The sequence below is a fragment of the Pseudonaja textilis genome, chromosome 2 (genome assembly GCF_049901715.1).
Source record: "Pseudonaja textilis isolate UNSWEBS1 chromosome 2, rPseTex1.2, whole genome shotgun sequence".
Taxonomy (NCBI): Eukaryota; Metazoa; Chordata; class Lepidosauria; order Squamata; family Elapidae; genus Pseudonaja; species Pseudonaja textilis.
In genome coordinates this window covers 67,430,151-67,458,109 of record NC_141991.1, presented here as the reverse complement: position 1 = coordinate 67,458,109, position 27,959 = coordinate 67,430,151, and the positions used below count along the sequence as shown (strand labels likewise).

Below are 27,959 nucleotides of genomic sequence, written 5' to 3'. Positions count from 1 at the left end.
CAGGCACTTTGTCTCGCTGCCCCCGGAGCGCATGCGCTCTTCGCCGCTAGGGTAGGGGGCGGAGGAGGCTGCCCGAGCCTGGCGGTTTGTTGGCAAAGCTGGAAGCGCGCAACGCAGGAGCTCGCGGGGGCCCCGGGCGCCCGTTAATGGGGAAGGAGAGCCCGCTTGGGGTCGCCTGTGTGGCCCTCAGCGGGTAGACAGCCGCGGCGGCAGCGGCGGCGATGCTGCCCTGGAGGCGCGATCGGTTGCAGCCACGCCAGCGCAGGCCAGGCATGGTGCCGTAGCGGCTGTTGGAGGAACTGCGCCGAGGCGGAGGAGGAAGGAAGGCGGGCGCGGACGGGCAAAGCAAGCAGGGACCCCCTTCTCCAGCCCCGCTTGGGGTGAAGATTAATCGCACGGGCAGCAGGTGAGAGATCCGTACGAACCTGCCGGGTCCGGAGGATCCTTTTTGGAGCCGCGTCCCCTCGCCTCTCTCGCGGGAGATTCTTTCCTACGGCCCGTCGCCTCTTTTCTCTCTCTCCCCTCTCTTCTGTATCCTTCCTGCTTTTGCTCCATCTCGGCGTTATCCTTCTTACACCCACGTCTCCCCCGTCCCCCCGTAATCCGGCTGCCTGCCAAGTTGGCTGACTTTTCCCCGGCCCGCAGATCGCAAGCCCCCTTCTCCCTCCCCTGTGCAGCCAGGGCCTTCTCCGCCCCCTCCCCGCCAAAGTCCCGGCTTGACCATTAAAACCGGTGGTCTCTAAGAGGCCCGGGAGGGGGGGAAAGCCCTTTTATTGCTCTTGGACTGTTGCAGCGCCCCCAATTCCGCCCCTCCCCCGCTTAATGACGGGAGGAAACCCTTGGAACGTTTCTCTCCCACCCTCCCCGAGGAGCGCCGATCGGTGCCGGGAACCCCCGTCGGTCCTTTTCCTGCTAGGCCGGCGTCGTCGACTGCCTTCGATTGGCAGCTCGCTGCGCTGGGGTTACTCGAGTTCAAACGCGGCGGAGCTTTTAGACCGGGGCCCGAGACCCGGGGGTGGGGTCGTTCTGCGACCTATTGGTAAATGTTGGGGTTTGCCGTTGCATTCGGCGTCCCAGGCAGAGAATAGGAAACCCTCCTCGATTTTGCTGGAAAGTGAGGAGGGGAGACCCTGGGAGGGGGGGCTGGGAAGACTTCGGTTTCTAAGGAACAGATTGGACTCGTCTGACGCCAGCCATCCACTGGGTGAATTTGGGGGTGGGAGGTGTTTGGGGTGTTTGGCCCTGGTTGTGATTTTTATTATGCATCACTTATGGCACCTCCGCTTCCCTCCTTAAAAGAGTTTTGATCTTATCCCTGTCTGGTTTTGCCCAGAGCAAGAGATAAATGATAAAACCCCTAGCTCTGAAATCTGAAAGTTGGTGAAGGAAATAAAAGCCATATCCAAGGCTCCAGATCAGGGGACGAGGATAAAACACAGTTGGGGTTTTCAGTAAATTCCCTTCTTTTTAAAACTTTCCCATTATGTGCAGAAAGTCTACAAGGAAGTGGAGAAGAAGTACAATTATTTTAGAAAGCGAATGCTTATGGGGAAAAAATGCTTTGCTGCTTTGACCACCCAAGTGTTGGCCTGATTTGTCCTGTGGAAATTTTGTTCTGCCTTCTTGTCCTCTGTCTTTTTTTTTTTTTTAAGAAAATTTTATTGATTTTTAAAAACAAACATAAACAAAACAAAACATAAAAACATAAAAACATAAAACATCTTTTTTGAAAGCAGCTTGATCCCTGGTTACATCTCTTCGTACAGTTCATGCTCATTTTTATATACCATTCCATATCTTATTACCATTCTACATTTTCTATATAGCTTCTCCCCTCTTTTAACTTTCTTAATTTTATTTTATTTATTTCATCTCAATTCAGATCATTATACTTATATTCTTTGTCTGTCCTGTTTCAGCATCTATTATCTTTTCTCATTAAACAAAATTTCTCCTGTAATCACTGATTGGAGTATGACGCCTTTATATCTTTCCCCTAAAAGTATAACACTTATGGCAAAAGTATAACACTTCCATTCGGATTCTGCTTGGTACATTCTAAGACTACACACTGTATTTTAAAAAAAGAAAGAATTATGAATTTATAATATAATTAAAACAACAATCCATACCAATTCAATTCTATCATTAATATTAATATTCATTTAAATTTTAAACATTTTACACATTACTTTTCAAATAGGTATCATACTTCTATGGGAACACTTATAAACTTTCCAAAGTTACTTCCCCCCCACTTCACTTATATTTTATAAAACATTGAGTAATTAAAATGTTCCCATTCTTTCCTAATTCAGTTCTCTCATTTATTTCATTTCATTTATTTTTGTTCACAAAAGTTTCACTGAATTACACTGACTATTTTATCCCACTTTTTAATCATCTTGTCCTCTGTCTTAAGGGCCTCTGCTATGTTGCCCAATATTGCAGAGGGAAAGATCAAGGATGCCAAAGATTCGTCCAAAGGGGGAAGTTGAAGTGACTCAGTAAGGAGAGGAGCCATATTGAAAAACAAATTATCATTAGCCCCCCGGTGTGGGGAAGGATCCTGGCTGCACCCATTGTCTCTGAAGTATGTCCAGAAATATCTTGGGACAAGGAATCTCCTGTTGGAGAACTGTGGGTTTAGAAAAAACCCTGCTGTTGGACCCCTGAGTATCAGGTGAGGCAGTGGGAATAGTGGGCAAAGGATCAGTTTGGGCAGTGGTCCTAACCTTGTGGAGGAGAGATTTAAACAGCCCTAGACTGAACAGACCCGTGAACGGGGTTGGATCAGGTGATATGTCCTCATCTTCTGAGAACCCCTTCTCTCCCTGAACTTCCTCCTCCATCCCAGATACCCTGCTTCTGATGGAGTGGGCCAGAGAAGTGTCCCTCTGGTATCTAGGGAATCCCACGGAGGCCTGGTATTGCACTGGCTGAGATGGCTGAGGATCAGATCTTGGGGAAGATGAAAGGCTCCTCCCCTTCAGGGTGGAGGCTACCTTGTGAGAAATGGTCTGAGCAATAAGGCCCTTAAGGTCCTCTGATAATTCTGGGCCCAATCTGTCTGCTGAGCGCATTCCCGCTGCAGTTGGAGTAAAAGTGGCTTCAGGTATTCCAGCCATATGTCCCTGACTTGTAAATCTGCAGGGCTAGCAATCATGCAGTCAAAAGGAAATCTTTGGGTTTGGATTTCTCAGCAGATGAGATAAATCCTTTCTCCCTCATCTCCCTCTGGTGACCAAGCCCCAGAAGCTGCAGGCAACTCCTGTGTTAATGGCTGCTGAGGAAGGGAAGTGCCCGGCTCTGGTTGGGGGGAGCGGGAATACCTCTCCTGGTCTGCTTGCTTCTGAACCCTGGAGATTTGCTTTTCCAATGCTTTTTGGCTTCTTTCTTTTGCTCTTGTGGGCTTTCTAGAATAAAGAGCCTTTGGTTTTATCTTGTTAGCAGCCTCTTTACTTGCAGATCTGGCCTTCCTGGGACTCTACTTGGATCGTTTTCCACTTGTGGGCTCCACGCTGTCTTGCTAGGAGGAGAGCTCTCCCGATCCTCAGATCCTCTTGCCCAGATGGGAATTCAAGTCTTAGAAGCCTTCCCTGGGCTGTGGCAGTGGCAGCCCTACCAGTCTGCTGGATAGCCTGCACAACTTGCCACGTGGCCAAAATGGCCGCTGCTGGCCCTGAAAATCAACTGTAAGCACAAAAGCGAAAGCGGCTGCTCCGGAGCTACCTGGTCAAGCCTGGACGCGTAACGGTGCTGGTGGCGATGGTGGCTTCAGCGCGCCCCCCCAGGCGAGGGAGTTCATTTTGGGGCTCCCCTTGACTCTTGGGCTGTTAGGCCTTCAATTGGTAGTTCAGGGAGCCATGAAAAAACGGAGCAGATAGAAGATCCAATTGCTGCCTATTAGTGATGTTTTGTTTCTTTTTAGGGAGTTTGCAAACCTTTAGGAGAATCCACACTTTAAACTGCTGCTTTCTGCTGAAATTGGAGCCAACCTTTGCCACATCTCTATAGGGCCAAGACTGAGCCATGACTGGGGCTAGTGGGCTTCCTGCCCCAACAGGAAGAGGTGTGGCAAAGATTGATGACTCAGTCTCTGGGCAGAAAGGCAGAATCAACCCGTATGTGTGGATTATCCCAAAGGCATGCTGGAGAATAGATTAGCTCCAACCCTTTTGATATTCCAAAAGGTAACAGATAATCAGAGTTAGAAGGGACCTTGTACGTCATATAGTCCAACCCCCTGCCAACGGGAGACCCTACACCATTTCTGACAAATGGCAGTCCAATTTTTTTCTTGAAAGTCTCAAGTAATGGCGCTCCCACAACTTCCAAGGGCAAGCTGTTCTATTGGTTGTTTGTTCTCACTGTCAGAAAGTTTCTCCTTGTTTCCAGTTAAATCTCTCCTTGTTCAGTTTCCATTCATTATTCCTTGTCTGGCCTACAGGTGCTTTAGAAAATAGTTTGACCCCTTCCTCCCTGTGGCAGCCCCTCAAATATTGGAAGATCTCTATCATGTCTCCCCTGGTCCTTCTCTTTACTAGACTAGCCAAGCCCAGTTCCCACAACGTTCATTGTATGTTTTAGCCTCCAGCCCCCTAATCATCCTGGTTGCTCTTCTCTGTACTTTTTCTAGAGTCTCGACATCTTTTTTATAATGTGGTGAACAAAACTGGATGCAGTACCCTAGGTGTGGTCTTACTAAGGCTTTATAGAGTGGTATTAGTACTTCCCTTGACCTTGATTGTATCCCTTTGTTAATACAATTTAGGATTGCATTAGCTTGTTTGGCTGCTGCTGCACACTGCTGGCTCATATTTAGCTGCTTGGTTGTCTACTAAGATTCCAAGATCCCTCTCACAGTTACTGCTATTGAGCCTGGTTTCACCCAGTCTGTGTGTGTACTTTTGGTTTTTCTTGCCTAAGTGTAGGACTTTACTTTTCTCTACATTGAATTTCATTTTGTTTCATATGGCCCAGTGTTCTAGTCTGTCAAGATCCATCTGGATCTTGAGCCTATCTTCTTGGGTGTTAGCTATTTCTGTCAGCTTAGTATCATCTGCAAATTTGATAAGTTCCCCTTCTATTCCCTCATCTAAGTTGTTAATGAAGATATTGAAGAGTACTGGGCCTATGACAGAACCTTGTGGCACCCCACTGCTTACTTCCCTCCATGTAGACTTAGACCCATTAAGGACTACTCGTTGCGTACGGTTTGTCAGCCAGTTGCGAGTCCATCTAGTGGTGATGCTATCTATTCCATTTTTTTCTAGTTTACTAAGTAGGTTGTGGTCTACTTTGTTGAATGCCTTTGTCGAATCTAAATATATTTAGATTTTGCTGAAATCTAAATATATTATGTCTACAGTATTTTGCTGGTCTACTAATTTAGTCACTATGTTGAAGAATGAAATGAGATTGGTTTGGCATGATCTGTTTTTAACAAACCGATGCTGAGTGCTAGTTATTACTTTACTTGTTTCTAGATGTTGGCAGATCTGTTTTTTTATTATCTTTTCCAGTATCTTCCCGGGTATTGAGGTTAGGCTGATTGCTCTATAGTTTCCTGGGTCTGTTCTTTTTTTCCTTTTTTGAAGATGGGAACCACATCAGCTCTTTTCCAGTCCTTTGGTAGTTCCCTGGTGCTCCAGCATTTTTGAAAGGTTTGGTGCAATGGTTCTGAGATGATCTCCGCCAGCTCCTTTAAAACTCTGGGATGCAACTTCCAGGTTGAGCCCTCCTCGCTGACGGACCGTAGATTGCGACTGTCCGCAGCTATGGTTTGCGCTCTTTCATTGGAGAGCCCAGATCATTGCGATTAGGGGCTGAAACTGCCTTGGAGGGGCGGTGGAGTAAGGGGAAGCTGCCAGCCAGGTTGAGGGGAGCTGCATCTCCCCTACTGGGCTTGGTCTCCCCCCCCCCGAAGACGACTGAAGCGGTGGTCAAAAATGGCCACCCTGAAGAGGAGGACTCAGCTGGATTAAGATTTGTGCAGGAGTGAGGAAAGAGGTGGATAACATCTGAGCCAGGACAATTGGGCGAAACAACTAAACAAAAAGGATTAAGGTAACATTGAACTCTTAAGAAAAGAAAAGTGAGCGACGAAAATACAAAGGGACAGGAAATAAAACAAGAAAATAATTTTGACAGCTAAGGGGTTTCAAACCGGGAAAGGAAGAAACCGGAATTAAAGACTTAATTAAATTGGATTGGAATATTTTGGCAACAAATAGGCATAAAGTAAAGCTGGACTTAAGATTGTCAAAAAATAATAATAATTAAACTTTACAAATTGGAGACTGGATTGCTCTGGAATATTGAGTTTCGAAAAACCCTAAATATTAAAATAAGGGGAAAAGGTGAAGACTTTGTATAACAGAGAGTGCCATCTTCTGGATAAAAACTTGAGCTCAAACAAAAGGGAAATCATCCTGTTTCTGTATGAACTTGTGTCGATATAATGTTAAAGAAATATTGAAACAAAGTAAGAATCTTAGAAAGTGAAAGCTGAACCAGAATAAAGAAAGAAGCAAGGAAAAACTGACTGTGGGATTGATTGATGTTTTTGGTATAGACCCTGGGTTGGAACAATTGAGAAGTTTAGAAAACTTGAAGAAGAAAGAAGGAAAGTAAAAATGTTTTTTGTGGACTTTAACAATTATAAAATATAAGAGAATGTAATGATGATATCTCTTCGGGAATTAAAAATGGAACTTAAAAATATGAGAGAATTACTACAGGAAAGAGGCGAATCACTTTGTTCTGTGTTAGAAGAAATGGAAATGGCGATTGAACAAAAAGAAAGAACTTCAGAGGAGGAGTCGGTTCAAGGAGAAGCCATTTTAAATAGACAACACAAAGAACACTACAAAGACGAGGGAAAAGAAGGAAGGCTAAAAAGTTGAGATTTAAGAAGGTAATCAAAAAGGGGAATACCTGTGAAATTAGGAGAGGTAGAAAGGTGCAGCAGAAAAGGGGAAAGGAAGATATCATGAAAGAGAGGGATATAAACTGGAATGAGAAAAGATATGGGAAAAAAAGGGGGAAGAGAGGCAGTAAGAAACAGGTCCAGGAAATAAAGAAACACGGAAATAGTAAAACAATGAAAAGAAATTGTTTTTTTTAGAGATAATGGTTGATGAGTTAAAAGGGGGATTCTGCAGGGTGACAAGGGGTAACAAGAATATATTTGCAATTAAAAATACTTAGAAAATAGGGTAATATAGATTATTAAAGGAGGGATAGATACCGATAACTCTTGATTAGATGAATATACATTTTTACTTTATCTTTAAAAGAAAAGTTAAGGTTTATTGAAGAATTTGTAATAATTGAAATGAATGTGAAGATGTTTAAAAATGAGGTCAATATCAGTAACCAGGAATTAAATAGCCAATTTTTCCCTTTTCCCTTTTTGAAATTAGAAATAAAATTAAGGGGGGAAAATATATTGCAGAATCCAAATGAAAAGATGTAATGATTATTATTTTAACTACTTAAAAATAAAGGTTTATTGGGAATTAAGATGAGGGAATAAAGGTATATTTTGATCACTGAGGTGTCATACTCAAAGCAGTAAAAGGGGGGGAAACCTAAGTTTGTTTCTTTTTCTCTTGTGTTAAAACTTGTATCAATCTAGAATTTATAGAAAGAATGTATCATGAAAAGAAAATACGACAGATTAAAGAACTGTTTAAATGAATAAGCTAATACAGACTATTAAAAGGAAGGAGAGACATTGGTAACCTTTTTTTTGAAAAACATATTGTTATTTTTACTCTTAAAAATATTAAAGGATTATATTTGAAATAATTGAAATGAAATGAAATGAAAGGATGTTTGGATTGAGATTAATGTAAGAGATTTGGATTAATTTGTCTTTGTCTTTTCTGTAAATTTGGAATGGAAAAGGTAATAATAGAATTAAGTATGCATATTTGTATGTAAAAGTGATGATCTGGAAATACGTTGTCCACTAAAAAGAGCTTTTTGTTTTTTATGTGAAAAATTCAATAAAACTTGTTTTAAAAAAACCTCTGGGATGTAATCCATCAGGTGATTTGTTTTCATCAAGATCAGACAGGTGTTCTCTTACTATTTTTTTTTTGCTTATTTTAACTTTTATTTCTGGTCTGTCTTTTACAGTTACATTTTTGGTGGGTTGAGCTATAGTTTCTTTTTGCATGAAGACGGATGCAAAGAATGAGTTAATAAGGTCTGCTTTCTCTCTGTTGCCTGTTACTTCCTTGCCATCTTCTCTCTTTAGTGCAGTGGCCCCCAACCTTTTTTGTGCCACGGCCCGGTACCAGCATCACAAAATGATCTGCGGCCCGGTACCGGCATCAGCACGCATGACAAGGCAAGGCGAGCTGAGCGACTGGCCAGCCAGCCATTCCCCGCTTCTCCCTGCCACCTTCAACTCCTCCTTTGTACCTTTTTTGTGCTTTCTTAATCTCCTCCGCCATCGGGACAGCTCTTTGTTTGAAGCCGCCCCCTTTGATGAAACTAAGGCGCGAGGATTCTTTCAGGACCCAAACACCGCTTTCCAACCGGAAAAGCTCACCCAGAAGCACTTTCTCGTCGAAACAAGATGGCGGCGCTCAGCAAACCGGTGGCCTGGTAGAAAATGATCCACGGGCGGGTACCGGTCTGGGACCCGGTGATTGGGAACCCGTGCTTTAGTGGACCGACTGTTTCCTTGATTTTTTTTCTTGTTATTTATATGTTGGAAGAAACTTTTTTAAAATTATCTTTGACTTTTGTTGCAAGTCTTTGTTCGTTCTGAGCCTTTGCTATCCTGACTTTGTTTTTGAAGATTCTGGCTATCTGCTGATATTCTGCCTTAGTTGTATGTCCTTTCCATTTTTTGTACTTGTTCTTTTTTTCTTTCAATTTGCCGGAGAGATCTTTGTGTAGCCATGCTGGTTTCTTCTTGGATTTCTTGTTTTTTTTTTCCTCAGTGGTATTGTGCTGTTCTGGGCTTCTATGATAATACTTTTTAGAGTTTCCCAAGATTCTTGAGTTGTTTTCCCCTTTAGGATTTTCATCCATAGAATCTTTCCCAAGCTGTCTCTGAGTTTATTGAAATCAGCTCTTTTAAAATCCAAGACTCTGGTATCATTATATTCTGTTGCTTGTATTTGTGTTATGTTGAATTCTAGTATGACATGGTCACTCTCACCCAAGGTTCCTGCAGTTTCAACTCCCTCTATCGCTTCTTCTCTGTTTGTAAGAATTAAGTCCAGTATGGCTGTCCCTCTAGTTTTACCCTCTATCTTTTGGACAACAAAGTTGTCAGCTAGGTTGGTTAGGAACTTATTTGATTTCTCACTTGGTGCAGAATTAGTTTTCCAATTGATATCAGGATAATTGAAGTCTCCCATTACTATTGTTGTGTGTTTCCTGGGTCCTCAAGACTTGGCTATATATTGTCAGGCCTGGGTCTCCCAGGCAACTAAAGACTTGTTCAGATGATTCCATTGTTGAGGGGGATATTTTCCTCTTATATTTTTTCTCACATTTATGATATTTATTAATGTGGATTTTTTTATTTTTATTTTTTATTTGTTTTTATCTGATTGTTGATTGCTGCCCAGGATTGCTTTTGGTGTGAGGTGTAATTATATAATTCTGATTGATAACCAGTCAAAAGATTGGTTTTTTCAGGGAGATTTTGAGCACATAGGGAAAAATCATCATGGGACAAAGCAAAGTGCATGGTCTAAAAGTAGCAGCAAATTATTCTCTCTCTTCAGAATTATTCCAAGAAGAATAAGAAATTGTTCCTTCTTGGAATCAATTGCCTGGGCATTTCAAATCATTTTTAAGGATGTTTATGTGAGTAAGTGGCAGTTTCTTCAGTGATCCCACAAAGTCTTAGTAGGGTCATATTTGGTTAGTATTTGGAGGGTAAATTACCAAGTGATCCAAAGGCTACCGTTTTAAAATAATTCCCAGGAGCCAGATATCTTTGTATGTTTATATATATGCACTGTGTATATCCATTACGTACATATAAAAAACAGCACCATACATAAAATTTATTCTCAGTTTAAAATACATTAAGGATAGTTTCCTCAGCTGTTATTTTCTCTGACGCTTTCCCACCTCTGATTTCTAAATACCTCTCTATAATGCATACTAGGAGTGTGTTTTTTTGAAGTCATTAGAACAATATTGTGTAAAAGAGAATATAGAAGTTTGGAAGATGTTACAAAAAGAATGTCCTGGATTTGTTACAGTTCAAATCAGATACGCGTGTATTGAGAGGTAAATCCCTTTAAATGTGTTGAGAATGACACTCAAGATTAAATATTTGGGTTGTTTTTCCTATTATCTCTAAAAAAAGGTTAGATATCTGGGATTGTCTAACCAATTTTTTTTATTTCTTTTGATTTTTTCATAGGATTGTTTTAACATATGTTACAAATATGGCTGTCTCTCTCATTATAAAATGGGGTGGGCAAGAATTTTTAATAACCACCTTGTCAGAAGAGGACACAGTGTTGGATCTCAAGCAATCACTCAAAGGACTTACAGGAGTGCTACCAGAACGCCAAAAACTTCTGGGACTTAAAATAAAAGGTAATCATCTCCTTGTCTTTCTTCATTAAGTAAGGTAGCTGTGATAGTTCCTGGCTGTTTAAATGTTAAAGCACTTCCTAAAAAATAATATAGCATAGACCCTAATCTAAGGTTTATCTCTCACACCTTGTACAAGAAGCAGACTGACACTTGTGCACTAAACAATAGTCCATCCTCTTTAACAGAACATTCCAGTGGTGTATTAATGCATAGAGAACTGTTCAACTAATTTTTTGTATGTGCTGGGTCTGTGTGTTTCTGTATATGATATACATGTATATATGATACATATATATCTCCTTTTGTTTTCAAGGGAGCTTTCTAATGCAGACATATTCATTTATGAAAAAAAGTGGAATACAGTTGTAACATGTTAAAAGACTAGAAACAACAATGTATCCAATAAATTAGAGAGAGAACCTTATCTCTAGGACTATAGCTTTAGGCATATTTGTTTATGAAGATCTTTGTTCATACCCACTTGGTATTTTCCAGTAGTATATTGGCTGTATGGATTAAAATGATTTATTTATATATTTGTTTGTTAGACGGTCATCCCTTTTTTACTTCATGAACAGTGTACATTACATACTTTTCTTAATGTATTTTCCACAATCCTCTGAAGCAGATTGGACTGTCAGACATTGACTAGCTCATCATTACTCAGTGAGTTTTCATGGTTAAATTTGAACCTGGATTTCTGTGATTCTTGTCAAGCACTTTATAGAACAACTCAAATGCTTATTCAGAGTTTTATTTATACTTGGAATCCTAATAAACCTTCTGGATTATTAAATTGACACATTATATAAAGAGCTGTGGTCTCCCTGCCTCTTGTGTAACAGAGAACCCAAAAAAAGTTGTCCAAAGAATCATGGATATAGAAGCTTAAAATGATATAGCCATATTTAATAAGGCTGGTAGCCTGAAATGGCTGAGCAAATATAAGCGCACATTCCAAATGGACAACTACCATATATAAAATCACAATTGCCAAAATATCTCAGGGAAACATTTACCTGAGCAAGATTTGAACAGCTTGATACAATGGTTAGATCTGGGAGATTCCATTCTATCCCATATAATGAACAAACATGTATCTGTGGAGCTGAAAAGGTAGAAGATCTGACTAATATATTATTCAATTGCTGTTTGTATAAGGGGGCAAGAGATAAGTACCTTGATTATATATTAAATATGTGGCCCAGTAGGAGGCCTGTATTAAAACAACATACTTCATGTGTGGCCGGAATCTGAAAACTACATTTAATACAGCACAATTTTTAAGTAAAATGGTCCGACTGAGATTGGCATAGGTGGGCCTGATTGGGATAGATTGCAGGGGTGATACAGAAATATAATTTTATGTCATTTTATTCTATTCTATATATGTATTAAATTATTGTATTTTATTCTATAATTTCACCCTACTCTCATTTTAAATTGTTTGGAATTGTTTGGAATGTTATTGTTAATATGTGCTAGAACCTGTACGTTGATATGGCCTATAGGCTAATCAATATATATATTGATTACACACACACACACACACACACGCATACACACAAAATGATTGTATTAGTTGTGATTGCATTAGTTTTAATATCATTACATAAAGGACTAAAGCACAAGTTAACAGAGATTTCAGCTACCTAGGAAAAACAAGTCGAAACTACTCAGGTTGTAAGCCCCAGCAATTTTTCAGATTGGCTTATTTTCTTATAAGTTCTTAATTGAAAAGAAAGAAATATTTGTCTGAATGAAACAAAGTAAATATAAAGCTGTGCTAGAGAAGCAGCCAAGAGAATTCTTACTGATTTATTGAAGACTTTCCAGCATGCATAGCAGAAAAATAAATAAATAATAAATAAACAAATAAACATCTTACCTCAGGGTAACTCTGCGGTCTTTCAATCATAAAACGTTATATAGAAAGAATTTTGTCTTTTATTGATTTGTTTGACCTTAATGGGTCAGTGATTCAAAAATGTCATTCAGAATAAGCAAGAAAAAGAAATTGTACACTGGTACTTAGGAAATCTAATCTGTTTATATTGCAGGCAAGCCAGCAGAAAATGATGTGAAGCTTGGATCATTAAAATTGAAACCAAATACTAAAATCATGATGATGGGGACTCGTGAGGAAAGTTTGGTAAAATATCTTCTTGCTCTGTTAAAGCATAGATACCGATTTCTAATGGCTATAAAATTCACTAAAGTGTAACCACCAAAATCATGTTAGAATGATGTAAAGAGCCTGCTTTTGTGAAAACTTTTAGTGGTCCTTTATGTAAATAGTTGCCTTTGCACAATACATATTAATGGACCAAATTTATTATTCCAAATGCAGGATTCCTATATACCATGTGAACTTATGAAATACAGTACCATTTGCTTTCCATTTTATTTTATTTCCATGCCCGTTTTGTTGTTGCAGTAGCCTTTAATTAAATGGCAGCTGCTGATTTCCTGTGAGCATAGTGTCTATCAATTCATTCAACCATATTTACTCTGTTAATTCCTATAGTATGAATAGCTATCAAGAAAACATTGGTCTGGGCTGCAGTCCTTTGATTCTTGAGATAATGTCGTGAAGGCCATTGGACAAATCAGATTCTCTTTTTCAAGTCCTGTGAGAATGTTCCAACTTGAAAAAAAGAGATTCAGGATCTGTTTCTTCTTTTGGTTTCTGAACAAATCATTCCCACTCCTCATGTCCCAGTAGCACTCTTAAAATAGAGCAAAAAAGAGGATTGAGGTATGTAACATGTCACATAATAGGAACAAGGAAGATATTGCCATCAAGCACTTCTATAGTTTTATGTTACTTCCAGAGAGAAATTTAGTGCAATACTTGACTTGGACCAAACTTTTTCTCCCATTGCTTGAAGTAGAAAAGATGATTTTTTTTTGAAGCCTTTAATATTAAAAGTATAGACTGGATTTCCCCTTTTCTTCCCATATGGACCAAAATCCAAGTTCAGTATGAATTCCAGAAGCTTGAATGGTAATCTGAGTTTATTCTTTACTTACAAATCCCAGGACTTTTAAATGTTAACAAGACTGCAGCTGATTTATTTGCAGGAACAATCAAGTAAGAGTGAAGGGATGCTATGCTGCAGCAGACAATTCATTTTATAGTCAGCCTCCATGGCTGTGTGCTGCTGCTTTTTTGGATAATCCACCAAATTAGGCAAACACATGACTATTTCTGTGCTAATTTATTTAAAAAATTACCTTCATTATAGGAAGATGTCCTCGGGCCACCTCCTGATAATGAAGATGTAGTCAATGATTTTGATATTGAAGAGGAAGTTGTTGAAGTAGAAAATCGGTGAGTCATTGTGTAGAGTAATAAGTGAATGACTAGCTAAAGAAACTACAACTATATGATGCTTATATTGTTTGTGTTTAGGGAGGAGAATCTGCTGAAAATCTCCCGCAGAGTTAAGGAGTACAAAATAGAAATACTGAATCCCCCAAGAGAAGGGAAGAAATTGTTAGTCCTTGATGTTGACTATACATTGTTTGGTAAGTCATTAACCTTAAGTTGAAACTGTTGCTTTCTGTTTAATGTTGTATATCTTGATTGTTTATTACTTTTGCTGTATACTTCATAGCTTTTACAGTATAGTTTACAACAATAACTACATCACAAATAGTAATTGTTTGAATAGTAGCAGGCATATTGTGGTGACAACTTAAAACCATAAGACAGCATAACACAAAACATTTTAAGCATCTTTTGAAAAATCACCAGTGAGGGGAATATAAACATATTTAAATGAAATAATTTCAATAAAGTTGATTATGAAAATATTTCATTTCCTGTTACCTGCTAATCCAATGGCCCTTAATCACCAGCTGTAAAATATGTTCTCTAAGGCTAATTGTATGGTATACATATGGTTAGTTCTTTGGTAAACATGACTTTAAAAATAAAATGTTGAACATGAAAGCAAGCAGGCAGACAATCAGTTGCAGTCATGTTTTTAAAATGTATGCTTACTCTTCAAAATGCAGGGGGGAAATACTGATAATAGTAATTTAATATAAAACATTTCATATCGCAGTAAGAATTATAATTTTCTGTGAGATAGCTTTGATTAAGTAATATTGAAATTCAGATGTCAACAAAAATCTGAAATCAGTAGGTCACTTGAAACAATGTTTACAGATTGTGGTTCCAGGTAATCAAAGTTTAGCTCCCTGTTTTAGATGTAACAGAGGTAGAACCTAAACTAACAAGAATCTGTGCTGACAGTAGTATATGTAAAAATTATATGAAAAACTGGTGATCATTTAGGCCTTTAGCAACTTGGGGGAGGGGGGGTCATGTCCACAGGGTAGTAGTTGTGATCTTGAATTGTATATTGTGTAATTATCTTATTTTTTTAATTAAAAGTTTTACAAGGAGCATTAAAATGAAAGGTAAGAGAAAGAAAAAAATGTAGGAAGAATGAAAACAAAATAGAAAAAGCTTCCAAGTTCCTTTGCAGCAAATATAAGTAAAATTACAAAATAATCTCTTACTTTATAATTAGAAAAAATGCTTACTCTTTTCTATTATCCAGGCTTTTTTTTCTAATCATCCAGACTACAAGTACACTTTTTCATTTTATGCAATACATTTCTAGGGGGTTTCCAGTTAGCCATAAATATTATGTTTTCTCTTAAGGGAAAGAAGTTAATTTAGCCATCTCTGTAAGGATGTTTTTAATATTTTTTTTTATTCCACCTTTATTATTTTTATAAATAACTCAAAGTGGTGAAGATACCTAATATTCCTTCCTTCTTCTTTTATCTCTACAACAACTCTGATAGGTGAGTTAGGCTGACAGAGAGTGACTGACCCAAAGTTACCCCTGGCTTTCATGCCTAAATTAGAGCTGGAACTCACAGTCTCCTAGTTTCTAGTCTGATGCATTAACTGTCAGACCAGTAACAATATGTTCACAAACCATTACTCCATTGTATTACTGTTCCACTTTTAAGCTTATAGTAGTCTCACTGCAGTTATATATTTAAAAACATTGTTATTAGGCTGATATAAAGTAATTTAGTTTCACTCTGTGGGGATAGTGATTCTTTGCGTTGAAGTTGGAGGCAGTGTTTTGCCTTAAACTACTTCAGGTCTAGTATTGCAGGAGAAGATTCTATTTGTTGGTCTCCCCCAAACTAGCTGAAATGGAACCAAGGCTGTTCTGCATTGGCAAGTGTTATAGGGATTGTCTACACTGTGTTCTAGAAAACCTTCAAGGCACACTGTAAAATTATTTTCACTAAAACTGCCTAGCTTGGTCAACTGAAATGGTCAACATGGGAAACCTTGGTCACAGTGAGAGCAACTCCAGGTTTGATTGCATCAGCATGTCCTGCAGGATCCATGGAACTGATGGTTTCTATGCATTTGGTTCCACATATTGATGCAATATTTAGAGCAGTACACCTTTCAGATACATTAAAATTCTACCTATCAGCTGGTATGGAGATAAGAGATTGGAACTCTTCCTCCTTTCCCTTCTCTGCAAAGCTCTGATTTGTAGTATTTTAGGCTTTTTTAATAAAAAAAACTGCAATTAGTTTAGGTCAATCTTTGGGGATGATGTTCAAAGAAAATTTGAACCCAGTCAAATAATTCAGGCAACTTTCTTCTCAGATCACAGGTCATGTGCAGAAACGGGAATTGAGTTGATGAGGCCCTACCTTCATGAGTTTCTGACATCTGCTTATGAAGATTATGATATTGTAATTTGGTGTAAGTCATTTACTTTACAAACAAATGATTCTATTACTTGCCATTTTTATTTGCAATGCATGAGTCTGACAATACATATTGAAGCTTATGTTTCCATCTTTTTGGTGTTCAGTCTTTCTGTTACATTTAATCCTGTTTAATTTTGGGCAGTTGGGCAAACTTAGGTTGACGAAAAGTATATTTTTTCCTGGGGGGAAAAGAGATTAGAAACCCAATACTGCACTTTGCCCAAGGAATTGGGAATGATACATTATTCTTAATTGGCAGAATCCCTATGCCTTATCATTACTTATTACAAACTGCTTTGAAAGCTTTCCTTGATCTACAAGAAGCATAGTTGGTCCAGTGGAAGAGTGAGAAAGAGGTGAATGTGTGAATCCAATTTTTTCTAAAGATGTATAGTATTTAGATGGTTCTATAAATCTAGACCATGAGGCATCGCTCTCAACACTATTGTGTCATTTGTCTATTATTCTCTTGATGTTCATAATTTATAAAATTTTGCCTTAATGCTTCCTCCTGATTTTATATTAAAATGAATGTTATTAAAGTGAATGAGCAATAGAATAAGTCTTCACATATACGAAGGGCATAGGTGAAGTATATATACACTGCTCAAAAAAATAAAGGGAACACAAAAATAAGACATCCTAGATCTGAATGAATGAAATATTCTCATTAAATATTTTGTTCATTACATAGTTGAATGTGCTGACAACAAAATCACACAAAAATTATCAATGGAAATCAAATTTAGCAACCCATGGAGGTCTGGATTTGGAGTTACACTCCAAATTAAAGTGGAAAAAAACACTACAGGCTGATCCAACTTTGATGTAATGTCCTTAAAACAAGTCAAAATGAGGCTTAGTAGTGTGTGTGGCCTCCACATGCCTGTATGACCTTCCTACAATGCTTGGGCATGCTCCTGATGAGGTGGCGGATGGTCTCCTGAGGGATCTCCTCCCACACCTGGACTAAAGCATCCCCCAACTCCTGGATAGCCTGTGGTGCAACGTGGCATTGGTGGATGGAGCGAGACATGATGTCCCAGATGTGCTCGATTGATTCAGGTCCGGGGAATGGGAGGGCCAGTCCATAGCATCAATGCCTTCGTCTTGCAGGAACTACTGACACACTCCAGCCACGTGAGGTCTAGCATTGTCTTGCATTAGGAGGAACCCAGGGCCAACCGCACCAGCATATGGTCTCACAAGGTGTCTGAGGATCTCATCTCGGTACCTAATGGCAGTCAGGCTACCTCTGGCGAGCACATGGAGGGCTGTGCGGCCCCCTAAAGAAATGCCACCCCACACCATTACTGACCCACTGCCAAACCAGTCATGCTGGAGGATGTTGCAGGCAGCAGAACGTTCTCCACGGCGTCTCCAGACCCTGTCACGTCTGTCACATGTGCTCAGTGTGAACCTGCTTTCATCTGTGAAGAGCACAGGGCGCCAGTGCTGAATTTGCCAATCTTGGTGTTCTCTGGCAAATGCCAAACGTCCTGCACGGTGTTGGGCTGTAAGCACAACCCCTCACCTGTGGACGTCGGGCCCTCATACCACCCTCATGGAGTCTGTTTCTGACCGTTTGAGCAGCCACATGTACATTTGTGGCCTGCTGGAGGTCATTTTGCAGGGCTCTGGCAGTGCTCCTCCTGTCCTTCCTTGCACAAAGGTGGAGGTAGCTGTCTTGATGCTGGGTTGTTGCTCTCCTACGGGCTCCACGTCTCCTGATGTACTGGCCTGTCTCCTGGTAGCGTCTCCATGCTCTGGACATTACACTGACAGACACAGCAAACCTTCTTGCCACACAGCGCATTGATGTGCCATCCTGGATGAGCTGCACTACCTGAGCCACTTGTGTGGGTTGTAGACTTCGTCTCATGCTACCACTAGAGTGAAAGCACCGCCAGCATTCAAAAGTGACCAAACCATCAGCCAGAAAGCATAGGAACTGAGAAGTGGTCTGTGGTCACCACCTACAGAACCACTCCTTTATTGGGGATGTCTTGCTAACTGCCTATGCTTTCCACCTATTGTCTATTCCATTTACACAACAGCATGTGAAATTGATTGTCAATCAGTGTTGCTACCTAAGTGGACAGTGTGATTTCACAGAAGTGTGATTGACTTGGAGTTACATTGTGTTGTTTAAGTGTTCCCTTTATTATTATTTTTTGAGCAGTGTATATACTTCACATATACCCTTAGGATTGTTTCTATCTTTATTCCTACCTTCATTTATTCATATTTATTCATACATGGTGGTATTATATGTTTTCTATCTCTATCTAATCAAATGTCTTCTAGCTAGGAGTTTTGATAGTTCTTCCAATACATCTGAGTAGTGTCAGGTTGGGGAAAGCTTTCTTAGAAATATCCAGAATCATCAAATAAGTAGAACTTTAGCTGCAAGGATGCACACCTCCTTCCTAATAACTGATCGGCAGACCCATTGGACTAGTTAAGATGATTTCTTAATTATAAATAAGAATGAAAACTAAAATTTAAAAATAGCCAAATAATTACTTTACCCTTGTTTTAAAAACAACTTTTCATTTTATAATCTCTTTTTCTACTTCAGCTGCAACTAATATGAAATGGATTGAAGCCAAAATGAAAGTAAGTATTCCATATGCCTTTCTCTTTCTAATGTTCTATTTAGATTGTTTAGAATTTGTGTGGTTTTTAAAATGATCTTGTCACAAAATTCTAAATATACTTTAAATTAGAATGCAGAATTCTGGTGTTGATAAATTGGCATAAGTAAATCCATTGGCTTGGATTTCCATGAAAAAGTATTTTAATTCTGCAGATGGGAAGTTCCTGCAAATAAATGGACAAGGAGTTCATTTTTTCACCAATTCTCCTTTTATGCCTTAGAAATATCCTTGTTGTTAGGACTATTTGGAAGGTGGCCCTGTGAGCTGTAGAGGAGCAAAGAAATTGACTAAAATGAACCCTCTTTTTAACTTCAGGAGCCTCAATTCAGTCAGATTATTTTCCTGAATAAAAAGGAACTTCTTTCTGAGGAGTTAAGTCTGAATCCAGGTCTCTGGGGAACTTTTCTCAGAGTTCATGGGATTGTGACTTCTCATATATTTCCTAGTAGAGATTAGCAGCTGATAGACTCTCATCTGTTGGCCTATGGTTAAATGCCAAAATAGCAGCAGAGTCTGAGTTAAATCTATAGGAATCTAATAACTGCTCACCACCAGTTCCTGAAATCATCCCATATTTTTTCCCTCTGGACCAGATATTTCCCAGTTGATCCCTCAAACCTAGCCTATAAACATAATTCCCAGAGGAACATTTCCATATATACATCTTAAGAATGGGGAAAATAAGAACTTATCCTTTTTTCTTTTTTTTTTTACTGTGCCCTTTTTTTTCAGTGCAGCTGGCTTCTCACTCACCATATTAGATAATGTATTTGGCAGGACTTCATGTAATCCACCACATAATTTTCCAGAGGTCCTAATTCAGAGAAAGCCATGTTAAATCACTCCAGCTTGTCATTTACCCAGTTCCTCACAGATTCTATGTATAAAACACAACCCCATATGTAAAAAGCATAAATAACCTGTTTGAAATTACAACAATAATAATACAGCCTGTTTGAAATTACAAGAATAATACAGCTGTGTTTGCAGACCACAATCCATCTGGTTGATGGATTGGAAGTTCTGGAGATAGGATGTATAGCCAGCTTTACACACTACCAATAAAAATAGGATAATGTTGTATTATTTGAAATATCTTAGTCACTTTCACAAATTGTGCTGGAATACCTGCATATAGCCATGATGGGAAAAGTGTCCTATTTTTAATATTAACAATTTTAGTTTGTGAATATATAGTAAGGTATTTTACTTAAATTAGATCAGTCCACAATAGAATCTCTGTGGGAAAGAGATGGGCAATTCTTAAATATGATAATTAATTTAGGTGATAATAGTAGTTGCAGAGCACTCAAAAGCTACCATTAAGCAGTTTATCTTGCTTTAAAATAATCATAACTTTTTGTAATACTTGGTTAATAAACTTGTTCATAAGATTTGTTCTTTTACATGACATTGTTGACCATTCTTAGCTTTTGAATGCACTGAGCACTTCTGTGTAAACATGGGTAGCACTTTTATATACAATATACAGTATATAACAAAGCCCAAAGGACTGTTAGGTATTTTGACATCCCATTCCTGAAGCCAAGCACATTTTCAAGCATTTCCCATCAAAACATAGTCTCTGTCTTGACAATAGTAGTCATTCCAACTAGGTGCAAAAATGAAGGTGCTCTGCTTGTATGGAGAGAGTTGCGTTGTCTCTTGTTCGTTACACAAAAAATATGCCAAGCTGCTCAAACATGTTGATTTTTTTTAAAAAAAGAAATTAGGTAGCTGGCCTGTTAAAGTACCTGCTTCTTTGAACATCAGATTACTTTTGTAAAGTAATATTTTTACATTTCTTATCCTTTCAAAATGTGCCCGCAAATAACCTGAGAAATAAAAATAAAATGAGGAGCGTCTTCTATTGACTAGGATAACTTAGTAAAGCAGCCAATTCTGTTCCTTTCATTGACTGCAATGCCACAATTTGTACGTACAAATTAGGCAGCCTATAAATTTTATAAATAAGTAAACAAACAAATAAGACATGCCTTCCAACCCTAACCTTCACGGTCCCCTTTGAGAGAGGGAGTAGGCATTTATTTTAACATGTTTTAGCTAGTGTTTTCTAAAAAAAATCTCTTATTTGTTAGGCAAATAAGAGATTTTTTTATTTATTTCTGGTTTGTAAAGTACAGCAGAGAGGTAGCTAGTGCACAAAATTTCAGTCATTGTTCTTTTTGCATTGCAGGAGCTGGGAGTGAGCACCAATGCAAACTACAAGATAACCTTCATGTTGGATAGTGCTGCCATGATAACTGTGCACACTCCAAGGCGGGGCTTAATTGATGTATGAGCAATTACTTTTCTATAGAGAGGATATTTTGTCAATTTCTAGAAGTCTATTTATGTAGTCTGTTTATTTTATAAAATGCAGATGAAGAACCCAATGACTTCCAATCAAGCCTTTTCCATCAGCAGTATGTCTGAAAGATTATTGTATGCAATCTTAAGGGATTAGACAGTATAGTTCAGCTACTAGTATCTCCAGAGTGGGAACTCCACAGTAAAATAATCTAAGGAGTAATAGTTTTAGATGATTGAAGTATTCAGTACAAACGTACACTTTAAGAACACTGCAGTTTGTCTTGTGTGCTCGAGGCATCTGAATTGCAGTGTGTATCTTATGGAAAGGGAGGGAGATGCTTGAACAACTTAAAAAAGTGAGACAAGCTGCCGTTAATTCTCAAATTTCTCTAATGCTGTGATGAATTACTGAGTTGGAGATCTTATCACATATTTTGTTTTAAAGATTAGTTTGGGATAAATTCTGTTAAATTCAGTGATATGTATTCCGAGATCATGAGTAGATGATTACAGGCTTAAGGTTCCTAAAATTGTTTAAATCAGCAATTTTATTTGATTTTCTTCCAACTTTGCTTCTACAGGTAAAACCTCTAGGAGTTATATGGGGCAAATTTTCAGAGTTTTACAGCAAGAAAAATACTATTATGTTTGATGACATTGGTCGAAATTTTCTGATGAACCCACAGAATGGACTAAAGGTAATTTGTTTATTTAGAAAAAAATATCAGCTGGCTAAAAAAGGTAAACTCAGGTAGATTTACATTTGAACAATTTTGATGCTTTCATTGGAACCAGCCTTTGATCCTATCAGCATTGTTGCTACTAGGAAGGCTGCTTCCTTTTTTTCATGCCACTATGTACATAAATCCCTCTATTATGTTAAAACAACAGCATGGGGACATGGGTTCTGTTCCAAGCCTTAGTGGCTAAGTATATCCAATCTAATATTGGAAAGAAAGGCTTGAATGAACTAGGATCTCCATCATCCTATTCTAGCACCTGACCCACTGACATCACACTTCCTTTTTACTTACAATAATTTCACCAGCTCTTTTAGAACTTCTGCAACTACTTCTGAGTAAGACCACGTTGTACTTTTGGGTACAGAATGTGGTAAAAACATTTTGGTGTTAGCACTGATGCAATGTTTTAAAGTGCTCCTTTTTTTCCAGCTATGGAAAATATGGCAGGTACCCCTGGAGGGCAGTAGCTAGTTTGGAGGAAGGCTTGGAGGATTTTAACAAAACACTTATGTTAGGGATGCTAAACCTATTTAGTACAAATAACAAGAAAAATCACACAATTTTTTCCATGTTTTGCCGCTACTTTTTGGTGGCTGTGGATTAAAAAAATGAGAAGCTAAAAGGCTCACATAACACTTTTTGTTAGTTGATAGGAAATAAGGATTTGAAACATGTAAATAAATAATATAGTTTATAGGACTGCAATTTTAGCTGCTGTACAACATCTATTCTCTGATTTATGTAAAATTTATATGTAAATGGCAATTGTTTGATATCATTGAATAATTCAACAGCAGCATATTGGTACTTTTGCTAATAATTGATAGAAGTTTCTACCTGATGGTGTTAAAAAATTTTCTATCAGAAAGGTTATTTAATTGGGGATAAATTTGTTTTGAGCAGAATAAAGGTGTGTGACATACCTGTTTTGAAATGACTGGTAAAATTACAGATTTGTTTCTTCCCATCCTCAAATTTGACAGGATTTTAGGAAGAGGTTTTACTTGGCTGTCATGATGCAAGCTAGTATTGCCTTCCTAATCTTTCTACTTTTGGGAAATTGTAGCCAATGAATGCAGATAGCTTTAAAATCAGTGATCACATGGAGGTAAACATGATAGAGCGTAACACTGATAGAATAATATCAGTGTTTCCTTCCGGAGGAAAAAAAAACAAGCAGTGTTCAGATTTTATTGATAGCAAGACAAATTGTGAGTGACTGTTTATGGGAATATTACTGTAGGAGGAATCAGACAAGATGTTTACTAGATGCAGCAAATTTTAATTAGCTGTTCCATAGAGCATTAATTTATTGTCATCAAGGCTTAATAAGCACAACACGTAGTGCCTGGGATAAGTTTCATAATCCTCTTAGAAGGACATGGAACCTGGTGGAAACTATTGCAACAAAGGTAATAATAGTTACTATTCCAGTTAATTTTTGTTCTTTGCAATTAAACATACATGGTGTACTTTTTTCTCCCTCCTAAGTCACAGGTTCATGGAGAAGCCAAGCCTGCATTTATATAATTTGGTAGAGCAAGTACTTTGAATACACAATTTTGCACTATCTCAAGCTGCCTCTGAGGATTATCCAGAAGCTACAGCTAGTCCAGAATGTGGCAGCACAGGTGTTGGGATTCTCACATTATGCTCATGTGACCCAATTGCTTTACCGGTTACCAGTTAGCTTCCAGATGAACTCAAGGCAGTTCAGGGCTCTCATAACATAGGGCCAGGCTAGCTAAGGGATTTCCAATCTCCAATTGTTGGTGTCCATCCAATATGGTCAAATAGAACAGGTGTGCTCATGATCTCCTCAATTAAATGGCATCATCTTGTGTCTTCTCTGTTGCAATGCCTGTCTTCTGAAACAACATACTCCCTCCCAAAGTTCATAGGACTCCCATCATAATAACATTTAAATTGAGACAAGTTGACATGAAGTTATTTCCCTCATTATAATAGAAGAGAATATACATAGCTCAGAGTTGAGCTGTGGAGTCTTTGGTGCCCTCTGAGCTTCATTCAGAAGGGAAAACCTCACGCTTCCTAGCGCTGGTGAAGTTACCTAATCATGCATCCAAGCATCTACAACAAACAACCAAGCTCAGAGATCACCAAAGACTTCATTCTCTCATGGGGGATTGCGTATATTTGATTGGAAGAAAAATAGTGTATTGTAGCTCTGCTACAATCTGATGACTGCACACTGGAGGGCAGTCTTACTCTCCAGTAACAAGTCCATGTTCTCTGTGAGAATGAGGCAAAATGGAAAGCTGGAAAATTAAAAAGTAAGTTTATTTCTGGAATGAGCTTGCAGCAAGTGATTACATTTGAACAATAGTACATGCAGTACTGTTCTTGTGTTCCTTTCTCTGACATGCAATTGTATTTTCTGTCCAATATATAGAGGCAATTATTTACACTAGTTTAGCTGGTTTAAATATTATGGGAGGAGTTCAACGTATCTAGCTGGTGTAAGTTCTCAAATGTAGAATGCCAGGCTTCTGTACTCTCACATGCAAAACCTAGTGGCCTTTTGAAGGCACATACAATTTTTGTTAGAAAGATTCAATCAAAGTCCCATGTGAAAGGAAATTATTCTTGCTCTCAAGTTCAGTTGCAATATGCTGCCTCATGTCTAATTTAAGTTTGTGTATTAAGTTAAAAAAATTGTGCATCTGCCTGGATCTTTGAGTTGTTGCATGGATATGATTAGTACACAGAACCGTATCCAAGGTCCTTTGCACAGGATTTCTTGACCGTAGTGAGAGAGTAAGAGATCATAATCCTCAAAGGTGGGAGGTTGGAGATTGGCTGAATTTAAACTGTGCCACTGATCAGCTAAAGCTGATCTATGAGATTAGGCTGTGAATAAAGCATCCACCATGTTAGTATGCTCCTTATGTAGTTAACCCCCATTTTATTTTTTGTCAACAGATAAAACCCTTCATGAAGGCACATTTAAACAGAGATAAAGATAAAGAGCTTTTAAAACTTACTCAGTATCTCAAGGAAATAGCAAAATTAGATGACTTTTTGGAGTTGAACCACAAACACTGGGAAAGGTAAAGATTACATAATTTGATATATAAGTGAATTAGGATTGGTCATGAGATGTGTGTTGCTTTAAAATTGTTAAAAGAGTTGCATCCTTGGCCATGAAGTACAGTGCACTTGTGTTTGTTTTTTTTAGAATTTACATTCAAACGTTTTTCCCCTAATTGAATGGAACAGTTTGAAGGGAAGTTGTAGGTATGCTGAGTTGAACTTAGTTTCAGTCCTACCTAGGATCTGGTACCTCAGTGAAATAGTCTATACTTACAGTACCTCTTCAGATCCTCCTTCTCGGTGCCAAGAGGCTGGGAAAAAATGCGTTCACCCCACACTACTTTGCAAGTTCTCTACAGACACACTTTTGAGTGTCTAAATAGGGCCAATATTGGAGGATTGAAATGAAGCTGCCCTTGCCAATCTGCCGATCACCAGGATGTCTTCAGTGACCTTGGTGGAATCTGGTATCTGCTCTATGTTGGCTTTGGTTGAGCAAATGGAACCTCTCAAAATTCTGTTCATGACTTGGCAATATTTGAGATTAAAGTGTAGTTAACTCAAGTGAGAAGCCATACCAAGCCTTTTACTGAAACTGCAAAGAAACATTTCCCACAAGTGATGTGGTTTCCCCGCCCATTATGGTTCTGAAGGCTATATGGTATCCAATCTGAAATGAATACATACAGTAATCCAATATGTATGTTTCCAGAAAATCAATCAGCTTAGTAGTAGTAGTATCATTTTGAAATGCCCAGTGTTTCTGATCATTTGTATCATGTTAATGGGGAATTATATTTCATGTTATAAATACACAATGTCTTGATTTCTTTCAGGTACCTCTCAAAGAAACAAGGACAATAATTTTAATTTTATGATGCTGAAACCAAACAGAAGATAGAGATCCTTTGATCTTGTATAAGCTAGAATAAAGTAGTGCTGGACACTGACTTAATCCACCTGAGTGACTCTTATACCTGGCCTTTTGGTTTGTTCTGGTCTCTTTCATGAAGATCAGTGCTGACAAATAAAGGAAAAGAAACCTCGGAGATAACCTTATCTCTGAAGCTATGTAGAACAATCTCCTTGTTACTGCTATTGTAGTATTGCCAAAAGTTTGAAGATTGTATTGTTTTTCAGGGGTTGGGGGATGGAAAATAATTATTCAGTCTATCAGTACTGTAAATCTATTTCCAAATTCTGATCTTGACCATGGAGCATTTTTTTTGTATTCTCAGTTTGAGAAACAAGTACATTTCATGTTATGGTATTGAAGTTTATGAATTGTCTGATTATGTAATGATTTGTTAAGTGTTCCTTTTGTTCAGGAAAGCACTATCAAGGGAAATATATTGTCATGCACAAATCTGAATGACAAGATCCTTTATATAAAACGTTTCAAATAAGAGAATTTAACCCTGAAGAAAACCAGGATTAACTTCTTAAAAGATGAACATTTGTTGTTCTGTTCTAAACAAATCTTCAGGATACAAGTGCTGTCAGTGAAAACATTTAGCAACAGTTGTTCTAAAGCATTGCATAATTTGTGCTGCTTTGGCCCACACTGTGGAAGTATGATAAATATCGACCGATAGTCCCTCACTGTGCTGTTCTTATGCCTGTTTCAAATTAAGATAACAGAATAGTTCTGAAGAAAGTAGAACAGGCATGCTAATATGAAAAATGATAATAAATACATTTCTTAAAATTGGTGTCCTGTCATTTTTAATTTTACTACAGACACTCAGCTTTAAGGATGTAGGTAATATTTGGTTTTAATGGCCAATAGTAGTTCAGTCTTTGAGAGATGTTCTTGCTTGTGTCTAAGAAACTGTTGATAAAGATATAAAACCAATATACAGCAATCGTTCAGAGACTCAAATGCTAAGATGTGTTTTCTGGTGGATTGCTTTGCCACCGAGCTGTGGTTTTGCTAGAAAATCAGAACTGGAGTTTAGCTAACAATTCCATTTCTTAAGATCAGCAGAAGTAAAACCTCTAGGACAGGAATGCAACCCATGTATATAGTGTTATGTAAATTAGAATATATTTGATTGATCATGAGAGGGCGGATTCTATGAAGTAAGGTGAGTGGAACTACGAAAACAATGATACATTGAGAAAACAAAGACAATATTTATAAGCTTGGTTACTTTTATGAGCTTAAACTCATAAACATATTGCCTTTGCTTGCTTCTAGTATCTTCCAGCATTATCAGTATTCTTTAGCCTTCCAACTGATTTATGGTGAGCGGAACAGGTTTTATGGTTTATCAAGTCCTTGAAAAGATACTTTAGGGGAGTGGCTTGGTTTGCTTTTCCTGACAAATGCCACTTTTCCCATGCACATTAAAGAAGATTAATTTTTCTTCTCTTCAAAATTATACATTGCAACATTTTTAAAAGCACTAGTTCCTAATAAGCTATCTGCTTTTCCAAAATTTATTCAATTTGTTTTTCATGAATTCTCACCAACCAGTAAATTGTAGGTGGGACCATACGTTGTTGTCTTAGATATATGGATGAATCATGCAGCATTGGAGTGGCTAAACAATCATTCAGTTGTAAAAAGAAGCTGTTCCAACATTGAGTGACTCAGACTGCTGTGATGCAGTGTTGGATGACTGGTTTCATAGGATTATAACTTGTAATATTCTCAGCCACTGTGAATTAGAGTCCAACTAGAAGACACAGATTTGGGGAAGTTTGTAGAGACCTGTAAGTGTTCTTTTCTCCTCTAAAGCCTGTGTTGGTTTGCTCTCAGTTTTATATAAAACATTGGAGAATTTGTGCAGTAATTTCCAATATAGTTTGCACCTGCTACATTCCCAGCCAA

At 38.3% G+C, this 27,959-nt stretch overlaps 1 protein-coding gene across 1 annotated transcript; it reads left to right on the top strand.

Annotated features, from left to right (window-relative positions):
- The first annotated feature begins 15 nt into the window (after nt 1-15).
- On the top strand, nt 16-26,831 carry UBLCP1 (ubiquitin like domain containing CTD phosphatase 1). Its single transcript, XM_087924218.1, has 11 exons — nt 16-406; nt 10,409-10,587; nt 12,648-12,739; nt 13,836-13,921; nt 14,003-14,118; nt 16,247-16,345; nt 18,935-18,972; nt 21,211-21,309; nt 21,908-22,024; nt 25,013-25,140; nt 25,960-26,831. Exons 2-11 carry the CDS (start codon nt 10,434-10,436, stop codon nt 25,985-25,987), a joined length of 957 nt encoding a protein of 318 aa, XP_087780344.1. The 5' UTR covers nt 16-406; nt 10,409-10,433; the 3' UTR covers nt 25,988-26,831.
- Nucleotides 26,832-27,959: the final 1,128 nt, after the last annotated feature.